This window comes from Musca vetustissima, unplaced genomic scaffold (genome assembly GCF_032173495.1).
Source record: "Musca vetustissima isolate MV318-11 ecotype Yass unplaced genomic scaffold, APGP_CSIRO_Mvet_v1 utg9639, whole genome shotgun sequence".
Lineage (NCBI taxonomy): Eukaryota > Metazoa > Arthropoda > Insecta > Diptera > Muscidae > Musca > Musca vetustissima.
This window is the reverse complement of record NW_026887794.1, coordinates 710,578-731,843: the sequence shown is the minus strand read 5'-3', so window position 1 is coordinate 731,843 and position 21,266 is coordinate 710,578. Positions and strand designations below refer to the sequence as shown.

Here is a 21,266-nt window from a genome sequence, read left to right as displayed (position 1 = left end):
TCTTCTTCTTCTGCTAAGTTGACAAAACAATGTGTGTAGAACATTTGTATGTAGTCAAGATTATAAAGTGCTGACCTTTTCCATGCTCTAAGCATTTTTATTTTTTATGTTCCATTTCTATGGAAAAGTGCGCAAATCTGTCTTTTGAACATATCGTAGACAAAGTTGCGTTTTTAAATTGTTTTGCCTTTTCTAAGGAACTTGTATTTAATAGAATTGTTAGAAAAAGATTTGTTATGTTTTTCTATTAAAAACGTAGCACACCAAAATTTAAGAAACAAAAAATATTTCTTTTGGTATAACTAATCCATGATGCCAAATCTATTATTGTCACTTTTATTTTAGTTTGTGTTGAGTATGTATTGTGTGTGGTTGTGGCTTTGAACTGAAAATAATCCCTAGAATAGTTTGAATTTAGTGGAGTTGGAAGCTGTGGAAATTGATTTGTTATGGTAAGTACAATATTTCATAATAGAGCTTACCGAAAATTTGGCGAGGACATGTTAAGAAATAAATTATTACATACGCGCAGTAAATGCCGATCAATATAGTGGTGATTATAGAGGCTTTCAAAAACAAAATTTGCCCAAAAATATTTAGATATTTATTCAGAATAAAATTAGAGAGGAAAACTCCCATAAGACTTCAATGGCAGGGGGTTTATAGGTCTTTAACAGGACTTCTATAGAGAAAAGGCCTTCGACAGCAATTTTTGGACATGAGTCCTTCTACCCGACTTTTTAGAAGACCATTTACAGGTATTTCATTGAATAGATACATACCTAGAAATCTGAGACTCTCAAGTCTTTTATAGACGAAATACATTCCAAAGTTTTTTTCATATATCAAAGAGTCTCGAATAATATAATTTCTATAGCCAGAAGACGATCATCGGTCTGCTGTACACAAAAAAGCCATCTATAGACAGAAGACATTCTACTTGCCTTCTACAGACAAAACCCCCTTTTAATGGTGTTTTATAGTTCGAATATCTCTTACAGGGGTATTCTACCGAATATGTATGTCTATATACATTCTCAGATATTCTGTATATGGAATGCATTCTCATATCTCTGTAGATGACAATTTTACAGATCTTCTGTAGATAAAATACCTTTTACATCTTCTGAAGATGACCTTCTGCAGGTCAAAGTCCCAAGTTTCCACATTCTTCTATATGTAAGACCCTCTACAGTTCTTTCTCAATGTAAGTCGAAACGTTGCATTATTGGAATAATAACATAATATAAATAATATAATATAATATAATATAATAAAAAATAAACTTTAATTTTATAAGATAAAACTTATAATTAAAATTATGATTTATATCACACGTATATATATTGTAGTCATTCGAGGTGTGATGATTCCCTTATTTAAGTCCCACTTATAATCACATATTTTACAGATATATTTTTTGCAAGTCTTTCTTTTTAGCTGACATCTTTGTGAGGCAAAGGTTATAAAACAAAACAAGAAAATAAGTGTGACATTTTTTCCTAAAAGGTCAATTTTGAAATTCAATTTTTTGTTCGTTTGGGAATAGAGGGCATCATCACACCAAATCAGCATAAAATTTGAATTAAAAATTATAAATCAAAATGAAAATTAGAGAAATATGACAAAGCGTCCGTAACAGCCAACTAATAATCATTTGCCAAAAAGCAAAGAGGAAGAGCGAAAAAAAGAAATTAAATTACCATTCAAATTTATAACTTTTTTCACAATGCAGTGAGTGACGTCTTTTGGAACGCCCAATAACATACATATATTTTTTCTCGGTCTAGACAGACACTCCTGATAAAGAAAAAGAAATGAAATCGCGTGTATTTGAAAGACACTCCCGCTGGTTATTTGTCTTGTTTGAAACTACTTAACTATTTCATTATGAGAGTCAATGGTTGTTGATTTTTTTTTATTTCTTTGATATTTTGTTATTTTTCTAAAGTGTTGACATTGATTTCAATTTTAAATTAAACAGAAATTCAATTCAATTTTTTTTGCTTTTTTATTTGAAATATAACAACACGCAGCTTACAGCCATAAGTGTTGGCTATTATGATATATTTTTTGTTGTTTGTTTTTTTTTTTTAATTTTTTTCTTTTGGTTTTGAATTTGATCTGAACACATGTCTATGCTCCGAGTCTACATAAATTTATTGGACTTTGGTTATATGTTCTGTGGGCAGAGTTGCCAATAAATATTTAAAAATTAATATAAAAAATATAATTTTAGGCTAAGCAATGGAAATCGATTTTTTGAGAAGATTATGAGTGGTTGCATTTGAAACAATCGCCTTCAAAACTAACTGAGCATCAATGCCTTGATTTTTCGGGACAGATCCAAATCGCTTTTAGTTTCTGGAAAGTTTTGTCTAAGATAAAGACAGTCTGGACATTTGAATTATCCATTTTTTTTTTGGTCGAAATCTAAAGGGCAACCCTGCCAATTGACCACATATATAAATCGTTGTCAATAGTTTGAAATAAGAGCAGTTTGTTTTGTCATTGTTGTTGGCTATCTATCGGTTATTTGAATCTTATTACCATTAACACTTTACCAAGTGTCGCTAACCTGGCCATCAGTGGACAGGAGACATAAACAAGCAACAAATAAACACACAATCAGATCACAAAAGCTCTCTCATACGTATGCACATACTGACATACATATATTGTGGTACATTGTAATCTATACCTATGAGGACAGCCACACCCTGTATGGAGGTTTTTTTATAAATTAAAAAAAAAAAATGAAAAACTAGCAGCCCTGGTGGTGGTAAATGAATGTCGTTAGGAGTAACAAAAAAATATATTTTTGTAATTCTGATTTGCTGTTGCTTTTGTTGTTATTGTTCAATTGAGGTTATTATCAAATTGATCATGTGTTGTGGAGAGCTCGGCCGGTCGCCGATATATAGGTTCTGAAATCAATTCTTAGGTATTGTTCGGTATTTGCCCCGGTGGCCTCACAACAAATGACGGCAATCAGGTACTGTTGCGGTGGCTGCTGTTGGTCACTACCATTGAATCGAGAAATAGTGATCATTTAACGCCTTGAGGTAATTTGTTTTGTTGTATATATGGGTTTTTTTATTTTTTAAATTAAGGCAAAACAATAACGTTAGAAAACAATCATAACAAAACACCTTGTAAATGAAGTCAAACAAAAAATATTGCAAGTGTAAAGGGAAGGGCTGATGTGTGTGCTTTTTTATTCAATTCATTCAAATTCAAAAAAAAAAAAAAAAAAAAAAATATTTGCTTGTAACATGGTGTGACATTTTGTTGTAAATCATAATATTAATAATATTTAAATTACAACAACACACTACACAAAAAATTTAATTGTAATAATAATAAATAATTCAGTTACTTGTTGTTGTTGTTCTTTTCTAGTTAAATATTTCTGTATAATTACAACAATTCGATGAAATGAAAACAATATCATGATTTTGAATTTTATTGATCAATTAATCGAGTGATCAAACACACACACACGCGATACACAAAAAAATTTTTACATTTGTTGATAGTTTTGGAATCAAACACAGACTATGTGTGTATGTCTGTGAGTGTTATTTTTTTGCGGAGGAGAGTTTAGATGGAAAAAAATGTAGACAAGCCAAAAGGGCACGTGTTCCGGAAGTTATGCAAATTTAAAGGTCGTTTAGCTAAAAACAACTTTGTCAACGTAAATAATATGTCAGGAGAGTTGGACACACCTAAATATGGCAAAACATTTTGAGATATAAATTAAATTTTCTTTGAAGTAAATTTAAAGACTGTTCTAGTTCTGATAAAGGAAAACAAAATTGTGATTTAATACCATACTGTGCCTTTGTACATTTCTATGTAACATAGAAAAAATATGGACCATAGTTACTTTTGAGGATATAATTAGAATCAGTTTTTGGGTAGATTTAGGCATTTATTTTTCAAATGATTTGAAATTTTGCCTAAGGACGAAGATTTTGGATATTGGGGGAATCTGTTCAGATTTAGCTCCCAAACTTATTTTTCCGATTTAATGTAAATTTTGCACCAATGACCCTATATGTATCCGATTGCTATGAAATTCAGATTTACATTTGCTTTAAAACATTTCATTCAAAATTAATTCTAAAGTCTTTTTTCCATACAGTCCTTATACTACTCGCTCACGTTTTTTAATTTATGTTGTAAACGATCATTTATAAAAACAAAAAATAACTAAACAGAAATAATTAAACTTTCAATACAATTTATGTGAAATCTATATAATTATAATTAATTAAAGATATTTACGTGACTTACGACCATAAAAATCGCTAAATAAAAGTCACTTTTACAGTGGACAAGAACATGCAATAAATTCAATGGTATTTATTAATAATAATAATAAGAATAAAAAAATAATATTTATATTAATATATTCCACACCCTATTCTTTAATGTTGTGAAAACGTTTGAAATAAATTAATAAAAAAAAAATACATTTGAAGACAACAGATAAAATTAACACCCAGAAGAAAAAAATGTATTAACCTTCACTTAGATTAGCTAATATTAATTTTTGTCACTCAAAATAATGTGTTATTAAAAATATACAAAAGAAAAGAAGAAGATAAAACTTATGAGTATATTAGCAATAGCATACAATAACAATTATCAGTGGTATGTTAAACACTTAAAGTAACAGTGTGACACATACTCTTACTAATTAAAAAAATATTGTACTGTTGCTGCTGCTGCCTTTAGTCAGGCTTTAAAGATGAGTCAGATCATCAGATTACCAAGCACTTGACATTTTTATTTTATCGAAAAAAATTATATATTATTTCAATCAGCTAAGTATTGGTAAAATAAAACAAAAAAATCTTTAAAAATTGCTCATAAATATTTTATAAATTAACGTATTATTATAATAAGCTGCGATCTTTTTCTGTCTGGGTGAAATACACACACAAACACAGAAGGAGTGAGAGAGGAAAATATCAACGATAAAATGAAATGTTAAAACAAATATTATATATTTTTTCAATAATAAATACAACGTATCACAATATATATAACAGCCATAAAAATAATCATAAAACATTCTTAGCATATTGAGCGTTTTCAAGGTAAAAGTTCATTGTATTGAAATTTTATTTAAATGTGTTGCATTTTAAATGTTTTATTAAAAGAAGATATAAGGAAAATTTATACGTTATGTTTCTCAGAAGTCTTTCGAACGAAGTATTCTAAATTGTATATATTTTTTGGGTTCTAGAAACTTATAAATGTTGAAAAATTTCGTCGTAATCAAAGATGCGTGGATATTTTTTTGGTCCAACATTTAGATCAAATCGGTCGAAAATGTAGATATCTGAACCGATTTAAAGCAAACTAGACTGAATCTATGTAATATTTCGTGTGAAACCCAAAAATGTCGGGTCTTTGGTGCACCGTTTTCATGAAACGGAAATATATATGGGAGCTATGTCTAAATCTGAATCGATTTTAAGGTAAATTAAAACACATTAATTGTAATGACTTAAGGTCTTTGCTGCACCATTTGTATAATAGCAGACTAAAATATATTTGGGAGCTATATGTACATCTGAATCAATTCCAACAAAACTCAAAACTCCCCATTCTAGCCTCAAGTCGGTAGCTCACACGTCATTATGGACTTAATTCGGAATGCTGTTCACAATTTCATCTCATCAGAAAAAACGTTAGGTATTTGATGCATGAAATCCGACAAAATTATATATGTGAGCAATATCTAAATTTGAATCCGATTTCAACTTGACTTAATATTGAATATTTTACTGTAATCGGACAATCTTTGGGTATTTCGTGGACCATTTAGATGAGATCGGCCGAAAATATATGTGTTATATTTAAATCTGATCCGATTTGAAGCCAAAAAACTTTTTTCACTTCTCTCCTCAATACATAAATTCGCTTTAAACATACAGATATTGGGATTTTGGTACATTCGGCAGAAAGTATATATGGGATGTATATCGAAATTTGAACTGATTTTCATCAATATTTTAATAGGGTTCGTCTTGTGGGCCAAAATACTTCCTTGGCAAATTTCATCCGATTCAGAACATAAATGCGATCTGAACATTGTTTTCAATAATATCGACAGACCGACGGAAGGAAATACTTATTCTAAGTATATCCTCATAATTAGCTATGGACCTAACCTTTTGCATGTTAAAACATATGCGCAAATATATCATCCCTGTACCACAGTGTCGTGAAGGGGATACAAATTTAGAAATCAATGCCTTATTTTTAGAAGTATATGATATTGCATCGAAATGGTGCGAACCCTTTAGTTTGGCAGCCCTTTTTTCTACTATTATTATCCTTACTTGTCCTATTATGCTGGGAATCAGTATATAATAAAAAATTAAAAATTATAAAAAAATGATCACATTAAAATTTCCTGAAAAAAAATCAATCCCTGGTCCCTCGAAAAAACTTACCTCCAGTGTAGTTCAGCCTCTGCGGTGGCAGCATCCTTATCGGGCATTTTATAATATTCATAGACGAAAGAAGTGGTGCCATTTGAGGTTTGGACCTGATGTAACTGTGGCGTACCCAAGGCACTTAGATTTACCGAACCCGAAGAGGTTTCAATTAAATGTTGATGTTGTTGTTGCTGCTGCTGTTGATGATCGTGATCATGGTGATGATGTTGCTGTTGTTGTTGCTGCAGACCATTTTGTTGATCATCCTGCTGCTGCTGCTGTTGTTGATGATGTTGTTGTTGTCCATGATGTTGTTGATCCTGTTGATCTGACGGCGATAGACTAAGTAATGTCTGTTGGGGACCAGCTGAGACCACTGTTGTCAATTGGGGATGTTCAAAATAGCGGGATGATACCGATGAGGCTGGTATCTGATAAGTATTGCCATTGTGTTGGTGAATGATAACTTCATGGGGACTGCTTTGATGATTTGAGGAAGACATGGTTAGCGTTTGGGCTTGTGATGATGGTGTGGCAGGTGGTGGAGAAGAGGCATTTTGATTGAGAGCATCACCATTGGTTAAGACCGTGCGGCGTCTAAAGGGTTTAATGGGTTACGTTTTTTAATGATTGTGTATTTTGAGAACCAAATTTAAAGAAAATAACCCAAAGTTAAGTGTGTTCCGGTGACAATTTTTTGTCCTTTTTAAAAAGTTATTTTTTTGTAAATTTTTTAAAAGTATACTTAAGTGGGTTTTTTGTATCACTTTTTTCCATTCCAAAAAAGTGAGCAATTAACTATCAAAATATTGCAAGTTTTATTTTTCACCCAAAAAAATAGTGTGATAAAGCAAAAACGTTAAAAACTATTTCACACGCTCCGTTTCTAACCCATCTAAAAAAGGGAACAAAATTTATTATTTTTTCATATGTTTTTTTTTCTAGCGCCACAAAAGGAAAGGGAAGTCCGTAAAAAAATTATGCAAATTTGTTTTTCAATGCAATCCATAGACTGACTATAAAATAAAATTTCAGATCGTTTGTTCGTTACTGTCTTCTTAAGGGTTGAAACATTTTATTATTGAAATCTGATAGCAGGATAAGCTTGTCGGCTAAAAAAAGAAAGAAAGACAGTAAGAAACAGGAGCTCCTTATTGTTGTGTTCGGTTATCCTTTAAGGGCGCACACAACACAGACAACATATTTTGGTAGAGCGTATGTTCTCAATATTTTGTCGTTTGTTAAATCATTCGTAAAAAACCGATTGTTTTATTACAACATAAAAAAGAAGAAGAAGACTGTGTGTAACAGGCCTTTCCTTTTGGAGGTACGGGATAAAAAAGGCAACTTCCCTTGTTATTATTGGGTTTTCGGAGCCATTGACAAAGAAACGAAAGAAACACACAATAGAAAGTTTAAACCATTAAATGTCAACACATAATTTAGTAGAAAAGGCAAAAGGATATATAAAAACACAAGGAAAAGGATTAGTGTTATTATTGAAAAAATCAAATAATAATAAAAAAAGAGGAAGCGAAATATGAAATCATCAGGAAATGGGACCACACAAATGCTAGGAGTAATATTGGTTGTAATATTTTGTGTGGCACCTTGGCTTGTTAGGAAGGATAAATAAGGACAATTTGCAACGAGTTGACAATTGAATCAAACTGTGGTGTGAAATCGGACGAAATTATATATTGGAGCTATATCTATGTATATCGGAACCGAATTTGACAAAAATGTTATTTTTCCCATTCTGACGCTCTGTCAGGAAATTAATATATAGTCTTCCTCAACATATATTCTATATTTAAACATGATAGCATCAGATCGCAATTTTAACATCCTATTGTGATTGGGAACCATATCACACATATCAATGATTAACCGATTTCCATTGCATTTCGAAAAATGTTTTTTTTAAACATTATTTGTTTTATTTTTTTATGACACTCAAAAAAAAAAAAAATGCAAATAACGTCAGAAGATGAAAAAAAAAAAAAACAGCACACACCAAGCTGACAAAGAAACAAAAGGAAGACTAAGAATAATCTTAGTTAATTGTTATTAATACCTTTTTGTAGAATCTTTTTTGTTTTTTTTTTGTTTTTCTGTCAGAATTCCAACAAAAAGCCATAAATTGTTCAAAATTATTATTGCTTTGTTAATTTTATTAACTTTTTTCCATTTCATTTGTGCTTTCGATTATATACCAAAATGCAGCGACACAACGCATAAGTCTATATAGAAACATTAATAATTAACTGTACGGACGGACGGATGATGTTTTTTTTGTTTCAGAAAAATAAAAACAAATAATTTTGGCAAAATAAAACAAACACCACTACACGTGTAGTATGAAAAAGAAAAAAAAAAATAATCAACCACAAAATGTACAGTCAGCCACATAAGAATAATATTAGTATGTGTATGTTTGCCTGTCTGTTTTATTCAATAAATTATAAATTTTTTAAAACACAGGTTTAACATTTGACATTTTCAATTTGATTTACTTAATAAACGCAAATTAACTGCATTAAAAACTCAAACAAATATCCAATACACCAGACAATAACAACAACAAATAAACCATATAAAGATGCCACAGAAAAAAAGGAGAATTAGCAGAATCAGAAAAAAATTCTAAAGGCACCTGCTAAAATATTCTTTTCAAAATCGATTTTTATTGCTGTTGTTGTTATGGAAAGATTTTTAATTTTTCAAAACTTGTTTTGTTTTTTTTTCTTAATTGTGCGACTAAAGCCAATAAATATTGGCAACATTAATAAATTTACCCGAAAAAAAACAAATATTCTATATTTTAATAAAAGTCCAGAAACAAGTTTTTTGTGGTGGTTTTCAAATGAAAGTGAAATGTAGGTCTTTAATTTGGGTACAGAATAAGAATGAAATAACGAAGATCGGAAAAAACAGCTACAAAAAATTAGGTAAGGTTAGGTTGTTAAGAATCTACATAATCTCATTAGTTCGAGGTGTGAAATATTTAAGATGTAAATTTGCAAGACGGTATTTTGGATACATAAATTTAAATGTTTAGTAAAAATTAAATACAGAAAAATTGTGATCATAATTGTGGGGGTTATAGTTTTAGATTCTACAAAAACAACGGCACGTTTATCACGGCGACTAAGCTCCTCTGTAATATTGAACGTCATTTATGAGTTGAATGCTTGGTACGACGTACTGCTATAACCTGTATGTTCGATATACTTGAGAGTAAATAAATATGGGTACACTCTTCCATGTAAGAAGAGCGCACAATATCCCTACTCTACTAGCATATTAAACTTAAATTAATTAATCGTTCCTATTTTTATATTCCTGCCTAGGTTAGGTTACTAACGCCATCTGTTGTATAAACAATTATTCGAACAGACAGTTAACTTGAAACCCAATAACATGGAGTATCAGAAACCGTATCATCTCTGAAAAATGTACTAAATTTTTATATCAAAAAAAAAAAAAAAAAAAATTAAAATGTTTTCGGAATCTCCACCAATTGGAAAACTATTTAAACAAAAAAATAAATGCATCGAATTGAAAATTTAACAAAATTTAACAGTCGCGAGATTTTTCTTCATTACACTTCGTACTTAAAAATTGTAGCTATGGCGAACAAATGGCCAAAACACTTCAAAAAAGCATATGGAAGTCCTATCTCCTAGAATTGATGTCATACTATTTCCACGAATGGTTACATAGATAGAAACGATATCTAGTGGAGGGGAAAACAACTATGTTTTCAGACAACGATAGATATATTCCCCTTGGGAAATATTACAACGAAATATATATATATATATATATATATATATGTTTTCCAACGATTTATATTTTTGGAAAGCTCGATATCTGTATAATTTTAATTATTGATTTCTAATACATTACTAATAAAAGGGTTCGGTTCTCCATAAGAGAGTATGGGTCTAACTGGGGATTTCAGTTTTGTTATGGAGAAAGTTACTCAAAATAATTTCACATGGAATAAATAATTTTTGGAACAGAAACCATGATTTGAACATCTGATAAGCATGAGAAAAATATCTTAAAATCTTGCCACCTTCAAGCTTCCTATCCTATTATTTTCTTAGAAGTTTAGCAACAAAATTTTAGTGAACGATTCTAGATGGCGATAAGGAGATTTTCACTATTGATAGTATTATACAACATATTCGAGAAGTTTTCAAACGCCATCTAATGTAAGGATGAAACGACGGTGTAATAAGCCGAGACACCCACCAGAAAACTAAATGGTGGTATTGTTTTCAGATAACGAACTGATTATTCTAAATTGTTAATAGCATGAAATACGGTTTCATATTGGGAAAATCGAAGGGATATATAAATTGATTTGGTTTTTGGTGTAGAAAAATATAAATGAAAAAAAAAATGCACCATAGTTGGTAGTCAATCCAAAGAAAATATATGTATATAGAATTTCACGTGACCAATTTTGTCAAATTCATTGGGATATAATGATCCAAAAATGTATGATTCGAAATTTTCATGGAAAATAAAAATATTGAAATTTGCTTTGTGGCTTATTCTGCAATACAATCTTAAATATTAACAATAAGTTTCAAAATGTCAATGGAAGTATTAAACATAGATTTATTGGTGAAAAAAATTAAACATTCAAGTCCTAACACCGAATGTGTGACTTGGAGATGATGGCGGTACAGCTAAAAGATAATTCACACTAAGCAAATATCAAAATCGTGAGTGATATAAACAAAGAGTGATCAGATTTCATTGCAAATTTAGTTTATTATATGCGCAAACACTGACCGGATGAACATGTTTTAAAATATAAAAATGTACAAGAATTTGTTGTAATAAATTCCATTACATACGAGTATATATTTTATTTTCAATATTATATTGATAATTTCGAAAATTTATTACCCTATAATCTCAAAAACGAAAAAAAAAAAAATAGTTTCAGTGTTCATGGTCAATATATATAAAATTCCGTTTGTGCAAAAACAAAAAATAAAACATTAATTTAGTTTGTGCATGCCTCTGACGGACATTGGAATTTTTGTAATGTTGTTTTTGACACAGATGTGTGTGTGTGTGTGTCTTGGTTCATGTTTGTGTCTTAAATCTTTCGTTATGCATTACATTAACGCTGTCATATATCACAGAGAGTGTTTGCTAAACATATAGATTTACATAGTACACAGAAAACAACAACAACAACATGCTACTCTTTTGATATGGCAATTAATAATTGAGTTTGTGTCTTAAGTCTAGTGATTTGCTTGAAATTACCAACACACACAATCGCACACAAAACGGTGATTATTGGCAAACATTTAATTTTTCTGTAAGTTTTATGGCTCACAGCAACAATTCGCTAATTTCTTGTAATTTTCGCGCTACACTAATCAAGCAATTTAATATGGCTTCAAAATAAAAATGACTTTGTTTCTAAATCTCCTTACTTCACAGTTGAGCTAAGTATGCTAAAGTTCAAAAAACTTTAAATACTTGGAAGGCAGAATTGCTAGAATTTTTTTTTTTTTTTTGATTACAACCAAACCATTTACCTTAATACTTTTTGATCGTTGTGAATGGGATTTTTCATATGAAACGAAACGAAATACTTTGATACTTAATCACTTGATAAGTCAATTAAATCTACTTATTTATGCATCATCGATCATTTCAGTTACTATTATTTTACAATGTTGTTGCTGTTGGAAAGAAGAAGAAAAAACTGTCTTGCAATCAGCATGGCGTTCTTTTTTGTAATTAAAGAATCTTGGCTCTGTAAGATGTACATACATATATGTATATGATCAATCATTATAAGCCAGCCATAGACTTTAATAAAAAAATTTTATTTCGAACAAGGTTACAGCATACAGAAGAAGCCTTTCATTTTTTATTTATTCATTCAATTTTTTTTTTACTTTTCTCTCCCCTTTTCAACAACAAAAACCCAATAATGATAAATTATACGGAAGTGCGTATTTTACATATGTCAAGTGTATACATACCCATAGTTATGTTTAATTGTGAATGGATTTTTATCAGTGATTATTTATTTTTATTTTTTAAGATGCCTGGTTTCTCTCTCACATACAAAATTATGAGCTGCCTGTGTGTGTCACCTTTTAACCTTGAATTTGTTAAAAAAAAAAATACTAAACAAAAAATAATGTCATACTCAAGTGTATGTTGCATGCGTGTTTGGTTTGTTTACACTCCTCCCCTCCTCCCTCTCTACTCTTTCCCATCTCTTATGCATTGAACTTCATTGTTTGTTATTATCTCAACAAAAAAAAAAATATAAAATAATAATTTTAAAGTTTTTTCCATTAATTTCTTTTGTTATAAAGTGTATTGTTGTTGTTGTCGATTTGGTTTGAAGTAACGTTTTTCTCACATTCAGTTTGTGGAGCATGATGTCTGCATGTGTCGACAAAGTTTGTTTGCTTGTCCAGTGGGGCATGAATGAATTCAATATCAAAAGTCATTGTTTGTTCAAAGAAAAAAATAGAGTTTAATCAGCATTGGTAATTTTTAATTGCAATAATCAACATGGTTTTTATTATTTTATTTTTTTTTCATATTTTTCTAAGCGGCAATTGCTCTGTGTACAGAGAGCAGATCTCTTTAGCAACATCAATTGATCAGTAATAATAACACTAGTCTACAAAAATTAACAAAAAAACATGTACCCATATTTAGTAGGTACCGATATATAGGGTCTAGCTTAAAAAATTGAAACATTTTGATAATTATATCTAGGCAGATTTGGTATTCAATGAGAATCCTAAAACCAAACCTATGTCCAAATTCCTAGCCTCAGATACTGTCTTGTCGAAATGATTACTACAGGAGAATATAAATTAGTCGATATACAGCATTTTCAAGAATATTAGAATACGCTATCTAGTGAAGGGGAAAAACAACGTTGTAATAAGTCGAGACAACCACCATAAAAGTAGATGGTGGTGTTGTTTTCAGACAACGATAGATGGCATTCCGCTTGGGAAACATTACAAAATACCAAATTACTGTAAATTCCTTTGAAAATGTGCTCAGAGTTCTACCCTCAGATACTGTTTTCACGAAATTATTACAAATGGAGAATATAAATTAGTCGATATTAGAAACGCTATCTAGTGGAGGAAAAAGCAACAATGTAATAAGTCGAGACAATCACCAAAGAAGTAGATGCTGGTATTGTTTTAAGGCAACGATAGATGACATTGCCCTTGAAAAATATTATTTTTTTATTTATATTTTTGGAAAGCTCCTAATCTGCATAATTGTAACTATTGTTTGATTTCTTAAAACAGTTTTTGTTCTGAAGGAATGTGGGTCAAGTTGTGTCGTATCAAGTCAAGTTTTTTGTTTTTTTATGGAAAACTTACTCAGAATAATTTCACAGAGATTAGATAAAATGCCGAAAATTCTGGACAAATCTAAAGAATGGACTAATGTTGATAAGATTTAGTGCAGATATTTAATACCGAATGATAACTCGAAACACCATACTACAGCCAATTTCTGAGATATTATTATTTTTTTTTTTTTTGTAGAAACAAAAAAATCAGTGAATTTTCGGAAGTACAATCCGTGCAATTATCCCAGATTTTTTAATAGTTTTTTTTTCCAAATACTTCAAAATTTCACTGAAGGCTAGTGTATTTTTTCAAGCAAATAAACACAATAATTCTCAATTACTTTTGTGGCCCCAACATAATTCTTCAGAAACATCTAATGTACATTGAGCGACAACAAGTAGTTATGGTTATTGTTGTTCTTTTGAAAAGCACACAAGAAGAAGAAAACAAATCTACAAAAAAGTAAAAAAAAACATTAAATACCCACTGATCTTTTGAAGCATTTTTCGTTGATAGCATTCTGTGTTGGTGTGATCTGATCGTGGACTATATGGTTGAATGGCCATTCCCCACCTCTCTCCCCAATTTGGTTTTGTTTTATTATTGGCATGCGTTTAAATACGTATCTATATACATATGTGAGTGTTAACTGCAGTCAATGTACGTGTGTCCTTCATTTTTTGTGTGATGTTTTTTTTTTTTTGTTTTATTGTGTGTGCTGATTTTTTGTGTTGTTGTATTTTTTTTAATTATATAAATCTTATCATTTCATTATTTGTTTCAATTCTTACTAAAAACACAACAAACACACACACTTTGATATTCTACTCTGTGGTCAATTCATGTGCAATCTTCAAGCTCGCTATATTATACAGTGAGTCTCTGTGTGTCGGTATGTGTATTTGTAAATGATTTGTATTAATTCTTCTGTTTAAGGTATGATAATTTTTTAATTATTTTTTATAGCTTTTTGTCACTTGTAATGTCATTTAATAATCCATTCACACAGAGACACATATATACAAACACACATACAAAATCACACATATATTACAAAACAAATATGTGTGTTAAATTGTTTCTTTTTTCATCTGAGTTGTATTTTTTTCATTTCAACAAGTTGCCAACCAATTTGGTATTGCTGACGTTTAAATGTTTACATTTTTGAATTGTAAGGTAATTGTCCGCTATTATTGTAACTGTTTTTCGTTGTTATTTTATATCTGTGGTATTAGCCTTCTTTGTTTGATTCTGTTTCAGAGCTTTTTTTTTCTAAATTGTCTTGCCTACCCTTAAACACTTGGAAATTGTTATGAGTCATTTGTTATTTAGACATATTTTAATTAATAAATTATTCAATTTATTATCGTTTAGTTTGTGGTTGTATATTTTTTAAATTTCTTAACTGTATATGTGTGTATTTGTTTAAATTTTCCTACTTCGAGAATTGTTTTGTTGTCAATACGGAATTAGAAAGAATTTGTTTTTGTGTTATAAAAACACACACACAGACACAACAATTTGCATAGATAATCAACAACTATTTAGTTTAAAATGTTGACTAATTTTGCAAATCATGTCGCCATATTTGAAAACAAAAAACTATTTCGATACGAAATTGCATAATATTAATATCGTTGGTTTTGTTTTTCTAATGAAGTTTTTTTTTGTTGTTATTGTTTTCTGATTTTGATTGATTAAATGACAAATTGTATATATAGTTAGAAGTAATATATTTTATATTTATATATAATTATAGTGTCATTAAAAATGGAAGCTGTTTTAGAATTATTTAAAAATTTAAAACAAATTAAATGGATAAACTTATACAGAGTAGCTACATTCTGCAGGACCTATCAGAGGGCTTAAAGGGGCAGACATAATAATCTTGGAATTTCGAAGGCAATCAGGGAATGTAAGTTTTGGAAGGCATTAGAAAGTGGTGTGAACGTTTTAAGCGAATTTTTAAAATATATTCTCACTACATTGCAAGCCTCAAATTTTTGAAAATTTCTCTTACTTTTTCGAATCTTCTCTCCCTCTTTCTTTTTATATCATCCACCATAAGCTGGAGTGTATATTAAATATTTTATTCGAGATATTCACCCAGGAAGTTCTGTATTGAAAATGGGATATATCAGTCCACGTTTTGGTTTAGCCTCCACATATCAGTAAACCAAAATAATTAGTACTTTGGGCATGTTTTTCAATAGAATTGGTTATGAGCTTGAGCATGATAAATATTGGTCAACTTTTTATATATCCCCACTATTTAAAGTACCACCCTATTTACCCATACCTCCCAAATATTCGGTATTTTGGCAATTTTTATTTCTAATTCTCATTGGATGGGAAATCTCTTAATCAAAAATTATAAATACTGACTTAAGTTTCGAGGTAGTCGTCATAGAACGATACCCCCTAGTGCTCGGGTACATTTCTCAAATAATTTGACAATAATTTGATAATTTAGAATTTCATTAATTAGCCCTATATAAAAATCCCTATAGATAGGTGGAGGGTATAAAATTTAAGTCCGACCTGGACAGTCTATAATTGCCACAATATAGGGAATATCATATTTCTAACACATATCGAAGACATACCACTACCACATTTCTTTTCCAAATTTCCGTTCCCTTTTTTTGCTCTCCAAAATTGATTATTTTATAATGTATGTCATATTTTTATTCGATATTTCACAATTAATTTCAAATATTTGTGATTTTGAAATGGAACTAATAGGATACAATTTTTTCCCTATTAATTTCTATGGTTTGCAAAATCAACAGTATCCACAATTTATTTAGCAAAAATATGTTATTAATGTGATTTCTATTTGTTTTTTGGATTTCAACAAGTTCAGTGTTTTGTCTTCAAAAAATCTCCCACAAAAAATCTTTAATATCGAAACAAGTGGCTGACCAAACGTGTGTGTGCCTGGCATCAAGTCAAAGACAAACAAACAAAACTAATCTAATTGATGCCACCCAAAATGAAAACAAATATATATGGCAACATATTATTGGCATGTGCTATCTCACAACATTTTTTCTTATTTTTGTGGGAACCAGTTTGTTAGTTTTCTTTGCAAAAATACCTAGACTACAAAATAATTTACGGACCTCAAAATAAAACATGGAATTTTTGTTGTTAATTTTTCATTTTGACATCAATCAATAATATATTTTTTTAGTTTATTGGTGGGTTATGACAAAATAATGGATTTTCCACATATAGTTGTTGTTGGAAATTGGAAAACCTGCCCCTGCACCGTACACTAATTGTTGTTACACTCCATAAAGTATCGCAATGACTGGCTCTCTGGCCATTATTTTTTTGTTAATATTGTAATAATTGTTTATAAAGTATGTACGAAAATAACGCCAACGAAACGAACGAATGGACGGACAGAAAAAATGACGACCACCATAACATCGTGTGGGCATATTTGCATATTAATTGCATTGTAATTTGAACTGTTGCTGTTATGTTGTTGTACAGGCATACCAACACCATCAACAACGCCATGACAACACACATACACATATAATGCAGCCAATCTAGTCAGCTAGCCAGCCAATCATTTAGGTAAATATTTCACCCAAAACTTTAATTTATGACCAATGGCGGTTTACATTACCCGACCGCCTAAGCCTTAAATCTAAAATGTAATTGTCGATTTGAAACAAAAAAAAAATGTTTTATGTTTTTCTTTAAGTTTTCTGTTTATAAATAGTTTATTTTTTTATTTTTTATTTCTTGTTTGTTGTTGTTGTTTGTCCAAGGCTAAACTGTGATGACGACAAGATGAGTTTTTTAATTAAATTAAGTAGATTTTTGTCAGTCTGGTGTATTTTTGTACCTGCTGTTATGTTATTTTGTTAAACATTTGTTGTTGTTTTTTGTTGCTTTTCTGTTTTAATTTGTTAACATTTTATTCATTTTAGAGATAAGCTTAACACTCAGCTCATCATTTAGCGTTTTTTTGTGAGCATCGTGTTCATGATGTTAAACGCATTGAAACAAAATAAAACAAAACAACATAGCCAAAAGCCAAAAACCAATTAAGTGTAATTATTTTCATAGATGGGCTGCTGGTGCTCTTCGTCTGGCAACAGTAGCTTTGAAAATAATTAAAAAAACTACGTAAGTAATGATGTGTGAAAAATAAAAAAAAATATTTTTTGTTTAATTGTGGAATTTAAATTGTATGTTCCATCAATTTTTTCATAAGAACACATTTCAATAACATTTCCCTATGCAAATTTATCTATTTTTTTATACTCGTTAACAACAAACAAAATACTTAAGAACCAAACACATTTGAGATCCATGACTTGATAATTGTAAAAAAAACGCGAGAAAACTGTAGCATAGACGAGATGCAAACCTAAGTAAATCGTATAAAAAATAAAACCACGAAATAGGGTAATGTCGACTAGCTGAATAGATGGCAAATCATCCTCTTAAAAATATCAATATCGGACCATGATCAGTTATAGTCTGTAATGGTACTCCCTAATTTTTGCAATTTTTCTCCCCATTATGTCATTGGTTCCATATAAAATTCCCGATCGATTTTAAGTATTTTGAATGTCCATCATATGCTAGAGGGTAAACAATATTCCTCAAATTATTTTCTCTATTAATTTTGCAGGTGCCAAAATTAAATGAAAAATACACAATTATTTTGAAATTTACTGTTAAAAAAAATCAACGGTAGCCAAGCAATCAACCAACCAGTGGCTACCAAAAAAAGTAACAGTAAACTTCCAAAAAACAATCCCATGCAAGTAAACATTCAATATTTACCATGGTTGTCTGTCTGGCTGTCCGACAATGATGCACAACACAATATCAATATTACATATTTACTCTTAATAAACATAAACAATTGTTCACAAATGTTTTATTGTTATTATTTGGTGTTTGTTGTTGTTTTTGTTTTTTCGTGTGCTCGCCTTGTCTATAGCTTACCGCTGGTAATTGTTTAGCTATTTATTTAGCGCCATTAGCACACGATGTCAAATTGATAAGTACGTCGTCAAAGTCAAAGGCATGGGTGTTTGCGGCTACTATCTCTCCACCGAGACCTAACAATGGAGCTATACCTGATGATGATGATGTTCAAGATGCTGATGCATGGCTGGTAGCAGACGAACTTTGTTGTTTGGCGGTGAGAATCTAAATTGACATTAGATGGAGGGACGAATGTGGTATGGAGGAAATAACATAATGGTAGCCGTTGGTGTTGTATCAAATAAAAGCGGTATCTTCTTTTATGAGTACTCTGCTGCTGATGCCGATTTGTTTGTTTCATTTTTTTGTGAGATTTGTAAATTAAGTTTTTAGCACTTTTTTGTTATTCATCGACACACCACACCATCATCCGAAAACAATGAGCAGCATGAGGTCCTAATGTGAAAATTAAAAAATTACTAATTAAGTTTTAACACTACCAACCAAAGCAAGCAACCACCAACCAAGTGGGGAAGCACCAGTTCCACCAAAATTCCCATATACATGACGACATTATTGAGAAGTCAATTTTGGAAAGAAAGAAAAAGACTGTGCAGGAGGTAAAGCCTCATTGGCAAAATTTTGTTGTTCTAGGATTAAAATGCAGAACAAAAGAAAGAATTGCAACCCCTCTTAAAATGTCCCACAGAAGCAACAAGTTGCAAAAAGAAACTGTTTTCCTCCCCTTTGGATTTGTTACACTGTAATTTTCGCTGCTGTAGCAACTAATTCCAAACAAAAGACCATTGTAATAACAAACAACAACAATGCAAAGATGTTGAATGAAAGAATAAAAAGTGTTGACTTGGTGTTGCCCTGGTTATTTGTAAACGAATTTCCGTTTATGACATTTTCACACACATTCTGCAAATACTTTGTCCGGCCTGGGCCACAGGCACAACACACAAGGTTTCCTCTAATAAAATAAAATTGCAAAAAAAAAAAAACAACAAAACGGAAGGAAACTATTGACATAAATGTAGGTCGGTTGGTCGGTCGGTGGTCTCTTTAAGTCGTCTTAAATAACCTTCCTCATTGTTATTATGGTATTTTATGCATGCCACCATTCGCCCTGCCATATGCGCGAGTGAGTGCGTGTGTGTGTGTGGTATGTGTGCTGCATTTAGTGTACATACCACAAGGTAACTGCCTACTGTTACAGCCCTAAAAGCGTGCGACTTTTTGACTTTTTTGCTAAACACAAAACTCATTAAGAATGCTAAACATTTTGTTGTTTTGTAAATCCACCACTAACAGCAACAACAGCAGCAGCAACATCAATACTACTAACATGTCATGTAATCAAGTAAAAACATAAATACACACAAGAGCGAACAGCAACAACAACAACAAAACTACAAAGCATTAAATGACAATACAACAACCGAAAAAAACGCCTACACAAACTGATTGGTGGTTAATACGATAACAACAATATACCAAGCAGTAACAACAACAATTACCCAACAACAACAAAATGTATACTCGTACACTGTGGAGTATAAGCTTCCCCTTTGCCAACCAAGCTGCTGCATAAGAACTACACAGCTACAAGTGTGACATGCTGTTGCTGCAATTGCTGCTGGTAGAGAGAGGGAGTGCAGAATAGAAGGAAAACAATTAACTTAAACACCATTTAAACAGCTCAAAATGAACAATAATATGAGGGGGAACAGTGTTTTGAATCGATGAAATATACCAACAGGAAACATCGTTAAATTCGACAGAAACGAAATTTTCTATTATCGAAAAAAAAAAATAGCCAAACAGACAGACTCTCAGGTAAGAACATTGGGCTAGGATCGAAAATGACAAATTACGCTTCTGACTTCGTTTTGGCTCAAAATAGCAAAAATTGGAATATGAAAGCTATACCACATCGAGGGTCTATAGCATTAATTTTTGGGATTCCCTACTATCCAATAAGAGTCAATTCGAGTGAAAATACCTAATTTAAAATATGAGAGCTCATTTTGTTTGAAATATGTGCCCCAAACTTCCTAAAATACCGAACAATGGAGGGTACCGTTATATAGGGTCTATCCTAAAATTGTGGCCAATATTGATCGATCATTTTTTGGTGGAGAGGTTGGGAAGCCCATGAGAATCTCTGATATCAAATAAGAGCTCTTCTATATTTCCTACAATCAACCTCAAAACACTGTTCCTTAAAAAGCCACTGAAGGTAATGAATGCTTTTGTTCATTTGGATGGCCGCTTGGTTGGCTGAGTAGCTTGCTGGCTGGCTGGTTGTTCGCTAGACATCAACAGTTGGCTTTGTCTACCCGCCTGCCACTTTAAATTCGTTTATTTCGTGTTGCAACTACAAATGAAACATAGGCATGCGCACGCGCTTAAGTACTTTATTTACAATAACAACAACGAAAACAAAAAAGATACA

General features: G+C 30.9%; 1 protein-coding gene across 4 annotated transcripts in view; it reads right to left on the bottom strand.

The window, feature by feature from the left end:
* Positions 1–21,266, bottom strand: part of LOC133335508 (protein grainyhead) — a 161,555-nt gene that overhangs the window by 54,055 nt on the left and 86,234 nt on the right. The window contains exon 1 of one of the 4 annotated variants that reach the window (XM_061543787.1): positions 6,474–6,748. The exons of the other annotated variants lie outside the window; for them this stretch is intronic. Coding sequence (XP_061399771.1) covers positions 6,474–6,520 — 47 coding nt within the window. The 5' untranslated portion in view covers positions 6,521–6,748. Of the gene's footprint in view, positions 1–6,473; positions 6,749–21,266 lie in introns of those variants that run through there. 4 annotated transcript variants of the gene reach the window in all.